General features: G+C 47.2%; 1 protein-coding gene across 1 annotated transcript in view; it reads right to left on the bottom strand.

The window, feature by feature from the left end:
- Positions 1-20,527, bottom strand: part of ITGA9 (integrin subunit alpha 9) — a 336,018-nt gene that overhangs the window by 157,872 nt on the left and 157,619 nt on the right. Inside the window, exon 16 of the mRNA XM_044252696.1 lies at positions 9,704-9,850. Coding sequence (XP_044108631.1) covers positions 9,704-9,850 — 147 coding nt within the window. The remainder of the gene's footprint in view (positions 1-9,703; positions 9,851-20,527) is intronic.

Raw genomic sequence — 20,527 nt, forward strand, 5'->3', positions numbered from 1 at the left:
TGGCCTTTTACAGGCCACATTTCACGTCCCCCCTACAACCCTTGCCTTTTAATATCAACTTGCTCCTAGAGACCTTCTGGCCCCGAGGTCCCGAAATGCTCTCCCTTGATTTTTCATCCTGGAATCTTTGTGTGTCCTATGCTTCATTTATCATTTTTTTTTTTTTTTTAAACAGCTACTACTGACTGGTCACGAGAGGCAGAAAATAGAGCCAGGAATAAAGGTGCTGGTGCCAAAAGAGGAAAAGTAGAACACAGTAGCTGTGTATCTAAAGGCTGCAGAGCCAGATGCATTCAGGCAATGGGGAGGAAGACTGGAGGGCTGCCAGCAAGACCCTCTCACACACCCACTCGAGCCCACCTCAGCGGGGCTCCAGGTATAACTTCAAGTAGCAAGGCCTGGCCTCTGACTTCCTCAGTCACCTCTGAAGGTGACAAAGGCGGGGCTAATGTTTCTTCCCCAGGCAGACACTATCCACAGGACATATGTCCTCACTTGTTTATACACACACAGCATGGGCTCGTGGGCAAGGTTTTCCATAGGGCAGGACGAAGGAAAGAAAACCCAACAGGCCTGCAGATTTGGGGGAAAACCACCATATTTTCCTACAAAGAATTGTGGGGAATCAGGACACACTCTTTCCGTAAGTTCTAGAGATGAAGCACTAAAGAAGAAAGTTTGCAGACTGCATGGGTCACTACCAGGTACAGCCCAGCCTTTGAGAGATGGGAGTCACCTCTCCTCTGCTCTTGGGGTTAACGCTGGAGGAGAACCCAGAGACACGGAGATGTAACGGGACTTCTGTGGTCATCGGGGAAGCTGAACTACATCTCTTCCTCCCACATAGTTGAAGCTAGATGGCCTTCACATGTGTTTCACCGAGATGCCCTTTCTGAAAAGATTATCCAGAAGCTGACGACAAGCAGCTGATGCTTGTGAAAGGAGATGGGGTGATCTGGCTGGACCAGGGATGGGGGCGGAAACTTCTTCCTCTAACCCTGCCCCCTCCTCTGCCGGACCAAACTGCTCTCCTGAGTCCAGATGCTTAATTTGCCCCACCCCCACCCCCACCCCGAGCAGACTGGATGGTCTCTGAAACCCATCTGGCCCGGGTCTTCAGTGACATGGTCTCTCTGTTTCATCCTTCTGACCCCTCGGCTTTGCAATGTTCGGCAGACTCCATATGTGATAACGAAAATAAACCTTCAAGCTGGCTTTTTAAGGCACCTGGGTGCCTCACCTGGGAAACTATTACCTCATGTCCAGGCTGAACAAACAGTGAGTTCTTGAAGGTTGGGGCTCTATTTCCACACACATAGGCACTGAAGGGGACAGAGGGTGACGATTTCCAGCACAATAAAGGCCTGAAATTTATGGCTTCAACATAATTCCAAATTCACATTAGAGTAAAACAGCCCCCATTTCCCTTGAAAGAAGACAAAGTGAGTATTCTCAACACAGGCAATGCCTCTTCCTTCACCAGGTGTATTTTCTCCACCTTGTTTTTTGGAAAGGACATTCACACGTGCACAAACAGACTACCATTGTTAGTGAATCACCCTGATTGCACATCACGCTCTCCTGCCTGGGAGGAATTCCCAGAGAGTTCATAGAGCACATTTAAAAAAATTAGACAGCTTGGCTGAATCTGTCAATGAAGAAATTCTGATAGGACGTCCACTCTTTGTAGGAAGCCCTAGCCTCGTGTCCTTTCAGAGCAGCCACTGAGGGCTAGGCACCATGTCAGCTACCAAGAACCAATAGAAAATGAGACAAAATAGATCCCTGCCCTCTTGGGCCTCCATTCAAGTGAGGGAGACAGAAAGGCCATTAGACAAAATAATAACAAACTGTGACAGGTTTCATGAAGGAATCAAACAGTTAAGTCAGGGAATATAGATAGTTAGAGGAGTATGGTTCTCTGCAGAGGTGATATGTCAGCTGAGACCTGAAAAATGAAGAAAAGGCTGTGAGAAAGACACAGTGAAAGCTTTCTACAAGAGATATCAGCATGTGCAAAGGGCCTAAGGCAGGAGAGGGTTTGGTGAGTTTGAGGGTGGTTGGCGTGCAGCGTGTAGCCAGCACTGGATGACCCTGGAGAGGCCAGGGCCCCGATGCACAGGGTCTGTGGACCTCAACAAGAGTCTGGATGTTCTGTTAAGGGTAGAGGGAAACTATGGAGGTGGCAGGCATTATAAAGAGAAATGACCTCGTCCAGGTGAGAAATGATGGTGGCCTGGATTACAGTGGTGGCAGCAGAGAGGAAGTGCAGAGGTGGGGATTCACACACCATTCCAGCTTGAACTGGTGCTATAGATCACCTCCATACCATCCCCTCTAGGACAGGGGCATCTCTGGGCCTGACAGGCAAGGACCAGGGCTGAAGATCACAAGAGGGCCATATGAAGAACCAGCCAGAGCCCTTAGATAGTATCACTGCCTGCTTCCTGGGGAACCTACTCAGGGACCAGCTGAGACTGGAGATACCCCAGCAGAAAGGAATCAGCTTCAGTGGAGCATCTGTTTCTTCCAGCCCTGCTGAGATGCTCACATGGTTTTCCCCATTCTTTCCTCACAATAATGCTGTGAAGCTGCCTTGTCCCCTCCACTCACTGGGGAAGAGATGGAAGGCTTCTGGAGGCTAGGTGACTTGCCCCCCCCCCAAGGAAGGGAAGAGTAGAATCTAATGCTGCCTCATCATTTCAATGCCCCTCATGTATTATTTCACAGAATCCCACAATCACTCCCCGGCAGGCAGAGCAGATGATGGCACACCAAGTGACAGGTGATAAGGGGGCTCTCAGGAGCCAAGTCACTTGCCCCATGCCACTGGGTGCATACATTCTGCCTTGGCTTGGGATCCTGATCTCACTCTGTGAGCCCCTGATTATGCTCCTTTCCCAGAGAAGCCAGGGGAAGAAAGCAGCCCTGGGGTTCTCTGGGGCGTGGAGCACGTTCGTTTTCTACTGCCGCAGTAATGCATTAGCACAAACCTAACATTTGTCTACAAAGTGGGCAATCTGGAAGTCCAGCCCCAGCCAGGTCTCTGGGGGCCTCCTGAGCAAGCCTGAGAGCAACCAGAGTTTTCAAAGCTCTACCTTGTGTAGAGGGTTTGAAGACAGGGCTTCTGTCATAGCCACTAGTATGTTCACCTGAGGAGAAAGGTAAGGGACCTAGCTTCCTTCCCAGCACACAGGCCAGATGGGGCCCTACAGAATTCTTCCATTCAGTTCCATACTGTTTCAGCAGCTGATACCACTAGGAACGAATAATGAGTTAATTCTCTGGGTCTTCCAGACTGAACCTCTGAGAACTCACATGCAAGGTCTTCCTGGGGCCACTGTGAGAGCTGCCAAGTGCCTCCAGGCCCAGGGAGACCAGTATCCCCAAGGAAGGTCTCTGGTCTCCCCACACTCAAAAAGATGTAATGGTTGCCTGTCCCCAACAGCAACAAGTCTGGCTCTGTGGCCAGTGAACAAAACCTTAGACGGCATGACTATAGTCCCAGTCTTCATGGCCCCGCCCCTTTCCCCAAAACCAGACATTTGGCCACATGGAAGACCATCAGTCATCCATCAGTCCTTCGTTCTCATTTAGCCTGTCAAACTCCTCCAGCCTTGAGTGTCCAAACCCTGCTTTCTTGGCTCCAGCCCATTCTCCCTCTCTCCATAAAACACCTTCTTCTTGGCTGGAAGTGGTCTCGGGAGTGAAACACTCACACACACACTAATATGAATCTCACCTTCTTTCCTGTACACATTATTCCTGCACTGTAAGCCCGCTGAAGGCAGTAATGTCTTCTCTCTCTATCAAGGTCTTACATGGAGTAGACACTAAATTGCTTTTGGATTTATTACAGTCCTTTTAAATACTTTTCAGGTTAAGGGATAAAACAAGTTGCTTTTTCTTGTTGTTGCTTGGTTTTGTATTCAATATCCCCTGAGAAGAGGTAGGTCTCTACTTCTCTTGAAATTTTTTTTAAAGAGTTTGTTTATGAGAGATAGATGGGTAGATCGATCGATCGATAGACAGATAGAGAGAAAGCACAAGCAGGAGCAGAAGGAGAAGCAGGCTCCCTACTGAACTGGGAGCCTGATGTGGGGCTTGATCTGAGACAGAGGCACGTGCCTAACTGACTGAGCCACCCAGGCAACCCAACTTTCCTTCAGTTTTTAAGGTGAAGTATATGTTCATCAGGCTGAATGTCCTACAAAGGTCTACAGAAAGCCCAGGATCCTAGGTGGTTCTCAGCACCATGGCAACGGTACGACTATTCACTCACACAGCCTAGCACTTATCCCATAGCCCACATTCTCCCAATACCATTCTTCACCCAGCAGTGGGGAGGCCTAGCCTCCTGCTTGTCCCGCTCATCAGAGAAAGCCACAGATCCCTTGGGAGTCACGCTGCACAGCTTTAGTCACTGCCTCCATGTTACACACACTGTCTGTGCAGCTGTTCCACCTGAACTCCACCACCTGGGATGGCAGGCTGTGACTCCAAAGGCTCACCAGGATGCAGTCCCCATCGCTGCACAACCCAGTGTACCAATATGGGCTCGGTGCCTTTTAGTTGAAGACACTGCAATATTTAAATCCTAATGTTATCTGGAAACATGACTTGATGAGGTTCTTCTTTCCTAGGAAAGAGGTTAGATGCTCTTTGTGGAGCCATATAAATACACACATGGGCTGAAACTCAGCTCTGCTTGCTAGAGTGGGCCTCACTCTCAGAATCTTTCTCCCCCTAAAACTGAGTCAACATCTGGAAGACACATGGTGGATGGTCATTAAATTAGCTACCCCCTGCCCCCACATCAGGAAAAGGAGAAAAAGCAAGGATCACTCTCCCAGAATATTTCCCAGACTCCTGGACAATCTTTCCAATCTAAGAAAAATATTTTTCTTTCATTTTAATTTCAATCAAAGAATCACATGTTTAAAAGAAATAATGATCCCCTGCCACATACCTTCCTATACCAAGTCCTGCTCTCCAGGGGCAACCACTATTATCCACATCCACATGTGTTTCTTTTGATGATTAATCAGATTTAGACATTCTCTTACTGAATTCCTGACACAATGGACAAGAATATTTCTCTCCTCTGCCTTCCTAATTTTGACAGGCAAATCATTAGTCCTAACTTCTCTCCTGCAGTGGTTCTCAAACATCAGCTGCATTAGAATCACCTGGTCAGGGGTTAGTTAAACGACTGTCTTTGGCTCAGGTCATGATCCCAGTGTCCTGGGGTTAAGCTCCCCATGTCTCTCTTTTCTCCTGACTTGTGCTCTCTCTCTCAAATAAATATATAAACAATCTTTTAAAAAAAGAGAGAATCAGCTGGTCAGATTGTTAAAATATCTCACAAGATCCCAAAAGAGGCTGATATGGCTGATTCACCAAACACAATTTGAGAAGTTGTATTCCAGAGTGCCTGGGTGGCTCAGTTGTTAAGTGTCTGCCGTCAGCTCAGGTCATGATCCCAGGGTCCTGGGATTGAGCCCCACATTGGGCTTCCTGCTTCTCCCTCTCCCTCTGCCCCTGCTTGTGTTCCCTCTCTTGCTGTGTCTCTCTCTGCCAAATAAATAAATAAAATCTTAAAAAAAAAGTAGTACTATTCAACTGATGACTTCTGTGATTTTTAGTAGCATTTCTTGTTTCATCAAGTTTACAGTATCTTTTGACCCACCAATATAAGAAATTAAGAGAACTTCGGTCATTCTTTTACCTCTATACAGTCAAATTTAAGGACATTTATATTTTATAGTATAACTGAAAACCAATAAGTAATGCTAATGTTATATGGCTACATGATTTTTTTTTTTTTTGGCTACATGATTATTGATCACAGTAGAACCAAGCCAAGTGTCATGATTACATATCCTCTTCTATACGTGCAAAGTTCAACTCCTGGAATACTCAACTTTCACTTCAGGGAGAATATTTCTAGTATCAAAGCCTTTCTCTTTCTTATATCCCTCTACTTGCTTAAAATCCCATGATATTTTGTTCTATGTTTGAACCATGACATATTGACCATATTTCTATTTTTCTGAGAGTTTTTGATTGCCTTTATTTTTTCTTAGAGAAGAAACATATTTTATCCACACTCTATCCTAAAATTTTGCTACTTTCTGTTATTCTGTCAATTGCTGGCTTCATTATTCCTGAAGCTCATTGATCCCTTGTTCTAAATTGGTAAATTTTTTTTTTAATTTGCTGTTACACTTTTGTTTTGTTGGATGCCATCTCAAGTTATTTCTATGGAAGAGTTCCTAAAGAGGTAAACTATCTGATCCTCACTTGTCTGAAAACTGTATTTTGACCTCATACTTGACTGTTAGGGAAAGTATAAAATTCTAGTTTCAAATTACTTTCTCTCAAAACTTTGAAGACTTTATTTTACTATATTCTGACTTCTAATATTGCTAATCAGGAGTCTGATGGTCTGTTTAGTATGTCTCTAATTCTGTTACAAGCTGACATATATTCCCCGATACCACCATCCTGTACTCTCCGTCCTGGAAGCATTTAGAATTTTCTTTAAATCTTAGGAGCAGAGACACTGCAAAATGATGTATCCAGGATATTTTTGGTTTATCCTGCTTGTAAGTTGGTGAGACCATTAAATTAAAAAAATAATGTTGCCCTTTACCTCTGGGAAATGTTGTTCTATTGTCTCTCATAACTTTTTAAATATTCTCTCTTTACTTTTTCTGGTATTCCTATTACTTGAATATAGAACCTTATAAATTGATCTTTAGTTGTCTTTTCTATTTGTCTTTCAGCTCTGCTTACTGGTGGATTTCTTACCATTATCTTCTTATCCTACTAGATTTTTGTCTCTGCAACCATAATCTTTAACCCCCCCCCTTTTCTTGTTTCTTCCCTTTAAAAAGAAATAGCATTCTAACCATTTCCCAATGGACAAAATATATTCTTAATTCTCCTTGTATTTATTACATACAGTTTATGGTGGTTTTAAAATTTATATAATCTCTTCTATCCCCTAAATAATCTACTTTCTTCTAAGTCAGTTATTTTGTTGTTTATTGTATTTTTTTTTTTCAATGTACCGCATTGCCCCTGCATCTCAGGCTACACTGGTTGTTCATTTGCATTTAAGAATAAGGCAAAAGGACTGATTAGAAAATCTGTGGATGTGTCAGGGAATGGTAGGAGAGGAAGCTAACACTTACAGTGGAGCCTCTAAATGCCAGATGAGCCAACGCTCTCCTCTGGGGAACCAGCCAACTCATGCTATCTCAACCAGTTAAATTCTTTACAGAAGAAAACTGCCTGGTTGCTTGCTATTCTGCATGCCTAAAGTATAAAGGGACAAGAACAGGGGAGAGACACCAACTCTTTCATGTACCAAGTTTCAGTTAATAGGCCCCCTTCTCATGTGGTCCATATACACTATGGAATATTATGCCTCCATCAGAAAGGATGAATACCCAACATTTGTAGCAACATGGACGGGACTGGAAGAGATTATGCTGAGTGAAATAAGTCAAGCAGATAGAGTCAATTATCATATGGTTTCACTTATTCGTGGAGCATAACAAATAACATGGAGGACATGGGGAGATGAAAAGGAGAAGGGAGTTGAGGGAAATTGGAAGGGGAGGTGAACCATGAGAGACTATGGATTCTGAAAAACAACCTAAGGGTTTTGAAGGGGCAGGGAGTGGGAGGTTGGGGGAGCCAGGTGGTGGGTATTAAGGAGGGCATGTATTGCATGGAGCACTGGGTGTGGTGCAAAAACAATGAATACTGTTACGCTGAAAAGATATTAAAAAAATAAATTAAAAAAAATAGGCCCCCTTCCCTATTTCAGTTCCACCTGTCACTCTTGCACCCTTCTGTAACTGCTGGCTTGGCCATGGCAGCCTTTCTGGATCCTGGGTAGATGGACACCCAGCCCCTTCATGTGTAGCTCGAGGCTCACCCACCACCACTCTTCCATCTTCTTCACTCACTCCAGAAAATTACAACTCTCTTGCTGACTGATGCCCCATCCCCCACAGCGTTCTCCTCTCTGTCCCTATTAAATCACCTATAATCACTGTAATGGGGCCTCAGGAAGCCTAAACATAGGTGCTTCATTGACCACCTTGACTAGAAGAGACCAAGAAGGGCATTTTAATACTAATGTCTCTGCACCTTTGGCTTTGATCAGGCTCATTCACTGAGACCCCAGCCCACTAGAAGTGTCAATAACCAGCAGGACATAACAGTCACCTTCCAGGGTACCTGTGTTTTGAAAGAAGTTTACATTCAAAATAAAAACAAGGACGTAAAAAGTCAGTATAGCCAGTAGGTTGTGTGTATACATGTAGCAGGTGCTGGGAGCCCTGTCCACATCCCTGCATGTCTGTGGCCTCTCTCCCTGCTGATGTTGAGTGTAGGCAGTGAGTGGCTCACATTTGCATTCTTTCTCAGAGAACTATCTGAAGCTGAAGCAGCTCTCCTTCAAGGAGACCTACACTCCCCTTCTACATGGGATGGCCAGCCAATGGCTGACTAACAAGGGACCCAAAAGGTCAGCCCCCTTGCCTCAAGAAGACAGCTCTTTGGTATAATTTATGTTACTGAATTCTCCAGCTCAGATAGGGCTATCCTAGCTGAGGCCACATCCTTGCTCAGTCCGTTCCACTTCCTTAGGTTTCTCCCATGTGCTACCAAATCCCTGCCTCAGGCTCTGCTTCTCGGGAACCTGATGCCAAGACAGTATGGGAGATACTTTGGGAGAGAATTGGGTAAAAAATCTCACCACTTAACTGACCTTCCGGATGCACATGTCAAACCTCAAACCCTTCTCTGTGGTTTGGTTCACAAGTCTACTCGGCAAGGCTTGGGTCACTTGCTGTGCTAGGTTTCCTCTAAGCTCAGTGCAGTCAGCAGGAGGGTGGGGCTGGTGGGTGGTTCCATGACTTTGCTCCCATCCTGCGCAGAAGTCTAGTTCAGCCAAAAAGCAGTTTTGCCTGACCATTCCCCCAACCCCTGCCATCAAGGTCCTGGATCTGTGGTGATCGTGGGTGTTGAGGAAAGACTGAAAACAGACTGGGGACCACGGGGTCTTTGCCTATTTCCAGGACAGAAGTCAGTGCTGCATGTGTCATGGATGGCTCAGGGCCGACGGGCAGCACTGTGGCAGAATCAGCTCACAGGCTCACTCCTACTGAAAGGGCCTCTATCTGACATGGCTGTGCAGCTCATCTACACAGCAGCATACCGGAGAACCTGATCAGCATCAGTCAGGATGGGTGGCCCACCAGCACTCGCCCTGTATGGGCTCCAGGGATGCATGGGTTAGAAATTTTTAACCCAACAACCAGTTCTACAAGATGATGTTCCTGCTTCTTCACCTGACTCATGCCCTCCCCAAGAAAACATTAAGTGAGTGCCTACTATGTGATCTCAGCTCTGGAAATGATCTAGGAACAGGTGTCAAGTTGAGGGGCCCAGTAACCAGTTCATGACTTCCAAGGGGTTATAAGTTTATAACTGCTTTGGAATAGCCTCAATGTGTTTAAATTAAGTCATTCTTCGGTGCAACCCCCCAAACCACACATTTTGCCATTTTGCAGATTAGTAAAGGGAGGTGCAGTGAGGGGGTGTGCCCAGACAGCCAGGGCCACAGCTTCCACCACAGACACCTTGCCACCCTGGGCCCAGCCAGGAGTCTCAAGGTTCTGACCTGATTCCTTTGGGCGATCTTCTGTCCCTTCTTCCAGCGGAGCACTGGTGTCAGAGCTGGCAGCTCCCTCTCCTCTCCAGTCACATGCTCACCCAGGCTGTAGGCGGCCTCAAACACAATGGGACTGATGACGTCCTGCACTCGCCGCTGCAACAAGAAACAGGCATGTGCATTAACAGCTGGCACTGGGCGACGCACGCAGAGCATTTCACAGTTTACAAAGACCTTCCACACAGATGGCCTCATGCCAGCCTCACAGCCTCCCCTGTGAGGTAAGACTTTACTGCTCTCCTATCCTAGCTGAGGTAACTGAGGCAGAGAGCAGGGAACATCTCGTCCAAGGTCAGCTGGATAACGAGCGGGGGCCTCCCCCACTCTACCTTGCGGGGGGCGCTAATCATCTTCTCTTCAGCATATGGAATACATGACCCTACTCGTCTTCCAAATATCCTTCCATCCTTCCAGCTGATGGGCGGGAGAGCATCTGCGCTCATACGGTAAGCTGACCCTCCGCATTCCCGGTGTCCGAAGGAGCAAAGGTCTTTTGTATGGAGATGGATATGGCTCTTGTGCTGGAGCAGGAGATCGAGTGACACTGAGGAGCCTACTGTCTTCCCGGGGTTTGGGATCCGTGGAGGCAGGACTGACAGTCTTATTTCTGCCTTATGTTCTTTCTTCTGAAACCCCAGGGCTTTAAGACCCAAAGGAATGAATGAAAGGTTGCTAATCACAACAGGAAAGCAGGGGATGGGAAGGGAAGCAGGGGATGGGAAGGGAAGAAGGCAAACAGACAACGAACACCTACAAGATGCCAGGAACCATGTCCAGGTGTTCTGGACAGACAGGCAACATGCCCCAGCCCCGTGAACTAGGACTTCTTATCCTCCATCATCCAGGAAAGGAAAAGGAAGTTGCAAGGGTACAATCCCCAGGGCACAAGGCTGAGAGAGCCAGCACGCCCTGTGAGAGTTGGGCTTCCAAGTGGAGTGGGGCACATCTGAGATGTGACACGAATAAGCCAAGTCCCCACTGCTCCAGACCTGTCTCAGGCAGGGAGCCAGCAGAGGGGCACGGCGGCCCCGTCAGGGACTGAGAGAAGCTGGGCAGGTGGCCAGAAGCCAACCACAGGGCTGGGAGTGGAGCCGAGGACATCACAGCACTCTCTGGGTGAAGTCTGGTGGAATTTTGAACAGGTTAGAGCTGTGTTCAAAATAGTAGAAAGTTCTGAAGTTCCCAAGCAGCGCACCGTGGGGAACCTGCTCCCAGGCCTCCCCGACAGCCAGTGCCCCTCTCCGCAGGCAGGCACGCCAGCTAGGTTTTGGATACCGGTCCAGTCTAAGCCGGAGCGGGCACATTGCGGTCGTGACATGCTGTGGTTTGTCTTCCTCACTTCGCATGTGCACTGGAGGCGGAGATGGTTCGGTCAGAACACAGAGCTCCAGCACATGACGACCTGTTAGAGTGGATGCCCTCACCCCCCCGACGTCTGCACTCACATCTGCCTCAATGAGTGAATAAGTGGCGCCCCCCCCCCCATAAATTAGCAGCCTTCTCCAAGATGGCGCCCAGGAACCTCAGTTCCCCAAGAGGGGAATAAATTAAAGGGTCTGTGATCAAACAATTTGGGGGAGGGGGTGGAAGGGGGAGAGACCAGGCTAAACAAAGTTAAAGAGGGTTTTTATTCTGTTTTGTTTCTCTGTTTTTAACATGGTTGCCTCTGAAAAAGGGTAGGGTCGTTCCGTGGAGCAGATACTCAGAGACAATGGAGAGCAGAGGAGGAATCTCCCGCAGCAGCCCAGGAGAGGAGGGGACACCGAAGCCAGCGGGCTGTGGCGTGGGGAGCCATATGTGGCCATACCTGTGGAGTGTGGGGGACAGATGACTCTGGGAGTCCCTGAATGGCGAGGAGATGCTTCATGTTCAGGAAAACATGCAGCAGGGGATAGATTCAATCATTTAGCATAACTAAAATACAGGGGAGTGCCGGGGAAGTCTTGGATACACTGCTTCCAGAAAATTCTCTTGACTGGATTTTAGGGACAGATGTTTAACACCTATGTCCTTTCCTGGAGCAAAACACACTCCTGGGAAACGGATCTCCTCTGCTTTGCTAACTCTGATAAGCAGAATCTGAAGACTTTTGGAGGTATGGAGAATAAAAGTCAGAACCATCTTTATGGCTTAAGAAATACATGCTTCAGAGTTTTGTTTAGTTTTGCTTTGTTTTTTAGGGTTGACTACCTTAAAGCTTTGCATTTAAATCCTTCATGGTGAAGTAAGGCAGTTACTATGTTTTTATTCTTGGGGGAAAGGTTGAATGTGGAGGTGGGGGAGACAAAAGTAACTCATCATTTCCTGGCCACCAGCCCCAAGTATTCCAGAGACTGGGCCAAGACGTCACTTTCCTTAATCTGCACAGCACCTGAGCTGGTAGACTACTGCTCCCATCCTGCAGATGAGGCAACAGAGGCTTGGAGCTCAAATAAATGGCACTCCGCCCCAAATTGCTTTGGGTAATAAGTGGTAGGACCAGAAGCAAAACTGCCTTCCCTAAAGTCCATAAAATACCATTCAAAGGTTATCCTAACTGCCTTAGGTGCTGACGTCAGCCTCAAAAATCACCTGTTCGCTTACGAAGATACAGGGCAGGGTGCGAGCGCTGGTTTTCAGACAGGCACACCAGCCCTGTTCCTAAACATGCGGCCATCCGAGCCAAGCTCACTGTGGAAGGAAACTGTACTGGGCATGAGTAACAAAGTCTGACATCTAGGCTTGCAGATGCTGTGCTCTGGTACTGATCGCAAGAACCTGTTTTAACTAAGACGTTTGGAAGAACAGTTCTTATTACATATGCCCATAGCTCTGGCCAGGAGGGAACAAAACCGTACTGAGAGCCATGGGCAGAGGCAGAGGTGGGCACGGCATTCTGAAAGGCGCCAACACCCCCAAGAGGACATACCCCAGCCCACGCTGGGTTTGTATTATCGGAGCTGCGAAGGAAAAGTAGCAGCAACATTTCGTGGTTTCCTTTTCCTTTCTGAAAGCTTCCCTCAGATCAGCACTGCAATTAGTGGAGGAACTCCTTAGGAGAGAGGAGGCTTAGCTTTCTGGCACAGACCGTAATCACTGAAATGTTACTGCTTTAAGAAAAAAAAAAAATCACCACTATGAATGGAAGCTTCTAACGTTGAACACTTATTCAGCAGACCAAGAGGCAAGAATCTACTTTTTCACCCTAAAGATCTACAGATTCTGAAAGCTGAAGGAGCTCACACAGAGAACACCCCTCGCCCCATCCCAGGCAGGTGGCAGAATTTGCGGTGGCTGAAGTTTAACAAGGAACTTAACATATGCTCAATTTCAAACTCATTGGGTGCTTACTTTATGCCGGGCCATGTGCTGGATCTAAGGGACACAGAGATGAAAGACCATTGGGGAAACAGTAAGCATAATAACCATCTCGTATAATACACACAGAACAGAAGAGGCTCTGGAGACTCAGATGAGGGAGATATGATTCAGACAGAGGGTTAGAAGGCTTCCCAGAGGTGCCCTGGGCTCAGCCAGACAGCAGGCCAGAAGCATGGATGGTCCAGCCACATGGAAAGGGCATGGTGTGTCCAGTGGATTGCGTGTGATTCCCAAAGGTGAGGAAGTTGGGCTTCTGGGGAGGACGAGGGAGAGAAGAGGCTGAAGCAGAGACTGGATCTCAGAGGGGACTCACAGGTGTGCTGATTGCATCCTGTGAGCTGGGAAGAACTGCGAGGACAGTAAAAATCACAAGGACGGTAAGTAAGAACTGTAGGTTGATGCTAGAGGCTGTGTTAGAGAAGAATCCCTCTGGTTTCTTGCACCGATGGGGTGAGATGGGAGGCAGGGAGGCCAGTGAGGAGGCTGGAGGAAGCTGTGTTCTAGAAAGCTCCCTCTTGCTGTAGAATGGAAGTAGACTGATGGGGGGCAAGCCTGGGGACAAGTAGGATAGGAGGAGGTCGCCATAGGGCTTCAGAGGAAAGACTGTGAAGGCCTTTGCCAGGACACAGCAGTGGTGATGGAGCAAAGGGGAGGGATGGGAAGGTGACTTAGGAGGAAATGGTGGTAGGACTTGAGGACGGGATATGGGGATGACCTCTCTTCCATCAATAATTATGGAGGACGGCCTGATGGTCAGCTTGTGTGAGTGAGTGGACACATGTCACTCAACATCATGGTAGCAGGATAAGGACAGGTATGCAATGAAAGTAGGAGTGGACACATGGAGCTTTGTTACGACACAGAAATCTCCTTCCTGGCTCCAGATTCTAACTCTGCAAGGAATTTTCCTGAATACACTGATTTGGGCCTAAAACTGATTTGCTTCCTCTTGACTTCCACAAAACTGCACCCCTGCTCGAGTGTCTAAGGTCAGCCTTCCCTGGCACTGGCTTGTACAGACTCACCATAGGTCCTCTGCCTATACCATGAGCCCATCCAAATATCTTCTCAGGGATGGGCTTTGCCCTCTTTTGGACTACAAACTCCTCCTTCCTCGGCTCATCTCACATGCGAAGACATTCTCTTGGGGTCCTTAGGGAGGGCTGTGGGGCCTTGCAGAGTCTGCTGGCAAGAGGCAGTGAGGGCCTCAGAGCAACATGTCTTCCTACGGACTCCCATTCCTTATGGAAAGTACTTCCGGCTTTTCCTTCTATCTGATCACCTTGCTCTGAAAATGAAACAGAAGTAACTCAAATCCTGCAGAGGAGGCCCATGACAGGCAGGTGCCACCCACCACCAGGGCTGCTTTGCCCATTAGCCTAGGGTGTCCAAGCAGTTGGCCAAGGCCTCAAAGTCACTGTCTCCTTTATTTGTGTCATCACAGAATTTTCTTTGGTGAGTATAATTAGTATCAAATCACAAGAACCCACCTACCTGGCCAGTACAAGGCATGCATTACCATGCGGGGGAAACCTCCCCAGGGACATTTGATTCCAACCCTGGCTTCAAGACTTGAAGAAAGTGGGTCCTGTGCTTTGGGCACTCTCAATTAGCCTCGAGATTTAGAAACCTAACTCTCAGGGTAGCTTTTCCCCAAGAATTGAAGGGTTTTCATCTTTCTCAGCTAACAAGCAGCTGCCGGGGTCAACTAAATGAAAACAGGAAGGGCTGGCTTCACTTTAAATGTGCAAATAACACAGAAGGTCAGCAAATAAGCCGCTAGCATTAAGCCAGATAATTGGTTTCGGAAAAACCCTCTAAGTGTTTTTTAAAGAGGCCTTGGTATTTTTTTCTTTTTCCAAACATGTGATCCCTCCTCCTACCCCACCTTCCCTGGATTCTTTCTGCCTCTTTCTCCCTACACAGGGCTCGGCTTCTGCCCATGATGGCCCTTCAGGTATGCCCAGGAATGAGAAACCCTGAAAGTGGAATGCTTTTTCCTTTCTCTCTCTGACCATAAGGATCAAAATGGCCGTTAAATGGTTCAGTCAGTTTAAAATTCTCAGAAGCTAGAAGGGTCTTTTAAAAGCAGGGTGTGGATTTTACATTTCTAGTAACTACAGAGTAACACTGTAGAGCTACCCTCCGCACAGATGACAGCTAGCAGGGCTGGACAACCCCCCACCCCGCAGCCATATCTGTTTAAAGGTACTCAAGAACTACAAAGAGAGGCAGGACTTCAGAGTCTAGGGTCCCAATGGGAAGGAAAGGACAACAAGGGGACCCCAACATGCAGTGGCACGAAGCCCCTTAAGCCGTGTGTGGATTTGGAAGTGGCGTGGCATGCACAGCAAAGAAACGGAATGTGAAGTGGTGATTCAGAGGCCACTGTCTGAGCCGACTTTCTGGCAGTCACAAGAGTCTGAGAAGATAAAACTTAAAGCTAAGGGCTACTAAGGCCGCCTGGCCTTGAGGGCCAAGATCCCAAAGAGAAAGGAGGCATCTGGAAGGTGATACCCCATGTCATCTTCCCTCCCAGGCACTTGCTGATTCCACAGCATTCTGGGGCTGAGAGATGCAGAAACCCAGCAGACGATGGTGGTCAAGACCAAAGAAGTTCTAGGAAGGCACACTGGACACAGCAGAAGACCGGCAACCCAGAAGTAAGTCACCAGAAAATATCCAGCTGGAAATATCTGGATTGAAGCATGGAGATGAAAAAGGATGGATTATTCAGAAGTGTCAGAGACCACAATGAGAGGGATAATGTATTTATAGTGATAGAATGGTCTTGATAAATATGCAAAAACCTAGCACCTTGATTCACATGCTATAGGTGAGCAATAGTGTCTCTTATTTTTACCATAATTTTTGAAATGGCAAATTTGAGAATCTGTAAAGAAAAAAAAACCCTGCCCTATTACAAAATGAATTATTATGAACTCCACATGTAGCAAGAACCGATTTTTCATTTTACAAGAGAAAAAACGGAGGCCAAGTGTGATTTCATTTAGAGTCCTATAAATTAAAAAAAATAAATGAAAATTTAACTAAACCTGAGGGGAAAATTCCTGGAAATACTTTTAAGCAAAACTTTACAAAAAGCACAACCGACTATAAGGGTCTCACGAGACGAGATTTACACTGGGAAGAGACAAAGCTTCGTCTCTGGATGAGTTCAGTTATAAACATTGACTAGACAGAGCTCTGAGAAACAGCCGAATTCAAAGAACTCCAGTAACGCTGCCATGAGGGGCAGAAATAAGTGGTGAGCAACTCAGTTATGTTTTGTTTCTGAAAGTTTCTTGATGAGATTAGAGATTTTAATTATGACAACAGATTACTCCATACATAATACCTTATGGAAATAGATACCGTTATTAGTCTGGTCTGTATTCTTCTCTGGCAAACATCCATGCTCAAGAAGCCATCAGTGACTCTTCAACTGACATATGTGCATACATTATGTATGAAAATCACATAACCCACTGAAGCTTTTTCCTCATTAAAGATTAAAAAAAGTGTAGCTCAAAATCTGGAATATGGTTTGCTCTTGTGTTTGAACGTTTCTGTGCGTGTGTGGTGGCGGGTGTTACTTATGTAGTTCATTTGTATGTTTGAATGTTTTGTAATTTTTGTTTTGCTTCTTTTTCTCTGCATCCATTCCAAAACAGGCCAGTGGGGGACTAGAACTTTTGACCACTTAGAAACAATCTTCTTCTTTTTTTTCCCAATGTATTTGTTTTCAGAAAAACATTATTCATTATTTTTTCACCACACCCAGTGCTCCATGCAAGCCGTGCCCTCTATAATACCCACCACCTGGTACAATCTTCTAAGAGCATGTCACATCCTTATATAATGTTCCTTGGAAAGAGACATGTTAATTACATCACAGATAATCACACACACGATTTGTCAGCTAAATGACACCAGACAAAACTGGCCCAGCATGGAGATTTTCCAGTCTATGGTGATTTCCCTAGGGAAAAACTAAATTTTGACTTCTAATCTACTGCCCTGCCCTTCTTCTCTTAATTCTCTCTTCCTGTCTCCTATCCCCAAACCCTCACAGTGGCTTTTAAAAATATTTATAGGTGAATAAAAAACTAACACAGAAGAAAATGCTAAAAACATGAAAGCAAAAATGAACAGAGTTGACTCAGGCAGGTTTTTCTGCTCCCCACTACCCTTCTCCCACATCTTTTCAGCCATCAGTCCTATAACTGGTTGGAATGTGAGTCTCAGTCCTCCCATCAGGATGGCCAGAGTTAAAATTGGCCTTTGGGCTTCCACTCAGTGGTCTCTGCCTGCTAGATGAAGAAGACATGGGGACAAGAGGTGGGGACCCACCTGTATCAGCAGGCAGTTGAAAACCCTGGGATGTCCATCTTCTCTCTCTGCATCTTGAGCTAATACAGCAACCTTGTGAGGACGGGGGTACATGTGAGCCAAGTGCATCTGCTCAGGTCTCACTGCTGAGAGCACCTGTGTCCCCCCTCATGCTGTTCCTACATCTGGAATGTTCTTCTTCCTACAAAATAGGATTCTATCCTTTGAGGCTCAGCTCAATGCTGTTCCTTCTGTGAAATTTTCCTCGAGGATGCCAGCCTTCCAGCCACCCAGACCCCCGCCCACTGAACCCCAGTGTCCTCAGGACCCAGTCTGGAACTTGACTATTTTCTGTAGTCTACTCTTATCTTTGCTTGATTCTCAAGATTTCCCCGTACCTCCCAGCTATGAAGCTGGGATGCATCGTAGCATTGAATAATAACTTATCATGAGACTGTTTCTCATCTCAACTCCTGCCTGAAAAGCTGTCATTACATTGTTAGCAATGTAGGAAGGGAGGAAATATGGGACTAGTTCTGGGGTGAAAGTCATGGAAGGTAAGTGTGGCTGTGGGAACCGGGTGTCAGTTCTACCTTGAGCTCGTCGCATCTCTTGGACAAGACCGAGCATGCTCTTCACAAGCATGACAAGCATGTGGCAGCAGTAGGCAGGACATGGTGCTCAGGGATGACAGGTGCGTGTGGGAGGGAGGTGGAAGGGTGAGTGCAAAGACACTGTGGCTGACCCTACTGAGGAACTGCAGCTGGGTGGTTCTAGCCAACCTTTTGTTGCTGTGTGCCTGTGCCAGACACCATGTCAGGCATAGGGAAGCAGAAAGGGTGCAGGCTGGAGTGTGAGAGCAAAAAGCCATGATGCAGAGGGGAAGGCACCGCTCTAGAACTGTGGGAACCCGATGAGAGGGGATCACTTGGAACCTTGAATGGGGTGTGGGTGGGAGTATCAAGAGCCCGTGGAGAGGTGGGGACCCAGGAAGAAGAAGTTCAGCAGGCTGATAGGGGAATGGGTATGAGGGCTGTCATATCAGCCAATGCAGTTAATCTGAAGGTCTAACAGACCACTGTGTGACTGAGGAAACGAGGCAACAGACAGGTGGAAAGCAACGACTTGGAAATAAGATGGTCCTGGGTCCGGAGGAGTCCTAGCTCCATCTCTCACAGGCTGTGTAACATTGGTTACTTCCTCTCTCTGAACTTGTCTTCACAGATATAAGATGGGTTGACTCGGTCTACTCTGCCTGGTTGTTGTGAAGACTGGACACCACACATGTTGAGCACCATGGAGAGCTCCTGGTACCCCATGAAAGCCAGGGCCCCCTGCATTATCATCATCACCATCATCACTGTCACCATCTGCACCACCTGAGAAGGGACTATCGGGCAAGATCACAGGGTGATCACAGGGGAATGCTGCAGACAGTAAGGGAAACTAGGCTAGAACCAGGGTATGGAACCTAGCAGAGAGAGGTGAAGGCCTTTCAAGTTCTGTGGGCAATAGGGACTGTCATGAATTTTGTAAGCCAGCCTTAGGGTAAGAGCCATGGAGGTGACCTAACAGACTGACTAGGGATGGAAAGGGAGGAGGACAGGACTTTTTACAGGGCTGGTGTGCCCATCTCCCAGCTGCACGTCAGCTGTCACAAGCTCACAGCTAATCTCTTACAGAGAAACGTCCTTGGTTAAAAGTGAGCCCACTCCTCACTGGCAATAACCAACTGCCACAGGGGCATTAAAGGGGAGACTCCTTGCTAAAAGGTAGGACACCTCTGTGGTGTGCTTCATGCCCCAGAGCTTCACTGCAGGATCAGCCTGAGGCTGGTCTCCAACAGGGACAACCCCGCCCTCCACCTCCAACCCTCTCCTACTCTCTTCATTGCTCTTTCCTGAGAGCCCCCCTCAAAAAATCCTATGCAAATAAATCCCTATCTCAAGCTCTGCATCCTGGAACCTGACCTACACAGTCACTCAGGGTTACAAACAGTTGTGGCAGCAGACATACTTCTATATATACATACAATGCATAAAGTGTGGACTTGGATATAGGGAGAGTGGTCCCTGCTTGCTCAACATCTATCCTCAACCCTGTGGCACACCCAAGGGGAATCCTTATGCCTCCTTCATGAACAAGATGAGAACATGGAGAGCCAAGAAGTGTAAAGATTCACCGATATCACAGGGCCAGCACCCCTTCTTCTGCACCCCTAGATTCAGGGAAGGAGTATGAATGGGGCAGAGTCAGAGAAGAGAGAGGGGCTCTGGCCAGAGAAATCCTGGAACTGTGGTCAGGAGGAATTCCTCCCACAGCTCTGTGGACCCTGCAAATCCCAGCCTCTTGCTAGGAGGGAAGTGTGGCAGACAAGGCAGCATTCTGAGAGCTGGGAATGGTCTCGAAAGTGACCAGTCCTGCCTTGTGAGCTCCCAGGGGATGCTGGTCTGCAGGGGGCAAATTCCTCCTTGTTCGCGTTCTGGCCTGCGTGACCAGTGCTGGGTGCACAATGTGATCATTAACCCTCGTGTCTGTCTCTACTGCCAGACTGTGAGATCAAGGTTGCACAAGGGGCAGGAATCAGACTCCCAAGGCAGCTCATCCTACATCAGCTTTGACCTGTTTTCATGTAATGATTATAGTGACATTATAAAATAGTATAAAAAGGAGTAGGTGTTCAGTTGGGTCTGGCAGTGCTTAAAAAAAAAAAATCACAGTTTTAATATCCTATGAAAAGGGATTCTGCATCCCCACATGGCAACACATGTCCACCCACATATACTAAAGCTGGACTACTGAGGCGAGCAGTTTCCATTCCATCCACCACAGATGTCAGGAGAGTCTCATACGTATGGACACCATTACTGCCGCCCCCAGTAGCCTTTACCAGCTGGAGCACCCCCATCCCAAGCTGCTCTAAGCATTAGCTACCACCAGCTCCCACCCTCAACCTTCTTCAGAGATGGCCTCCGGCTGAGGGGAGCCATCTCCTCCGGAGATGCCTGCCACATGAGGCTCTGTGACAGGCAGAATTCTAAGGTGACCCCCAATGACTCCTGCTCTTGTATGAACCACCCC

Source organism: Neovison vison, chromosome 6 (genome assembly GCF_020171115.1).
Source record: "Neovison vison isolate M4711 chromosome 6, ASM_NN_V1, whole genome shotgun sequence".
NCBI classification, from domain to species: Eukaryota; Metazoa; Chordata; class Mammalia; order Carnivora; family Mustelidae; genus Neogale; species Neogale vison.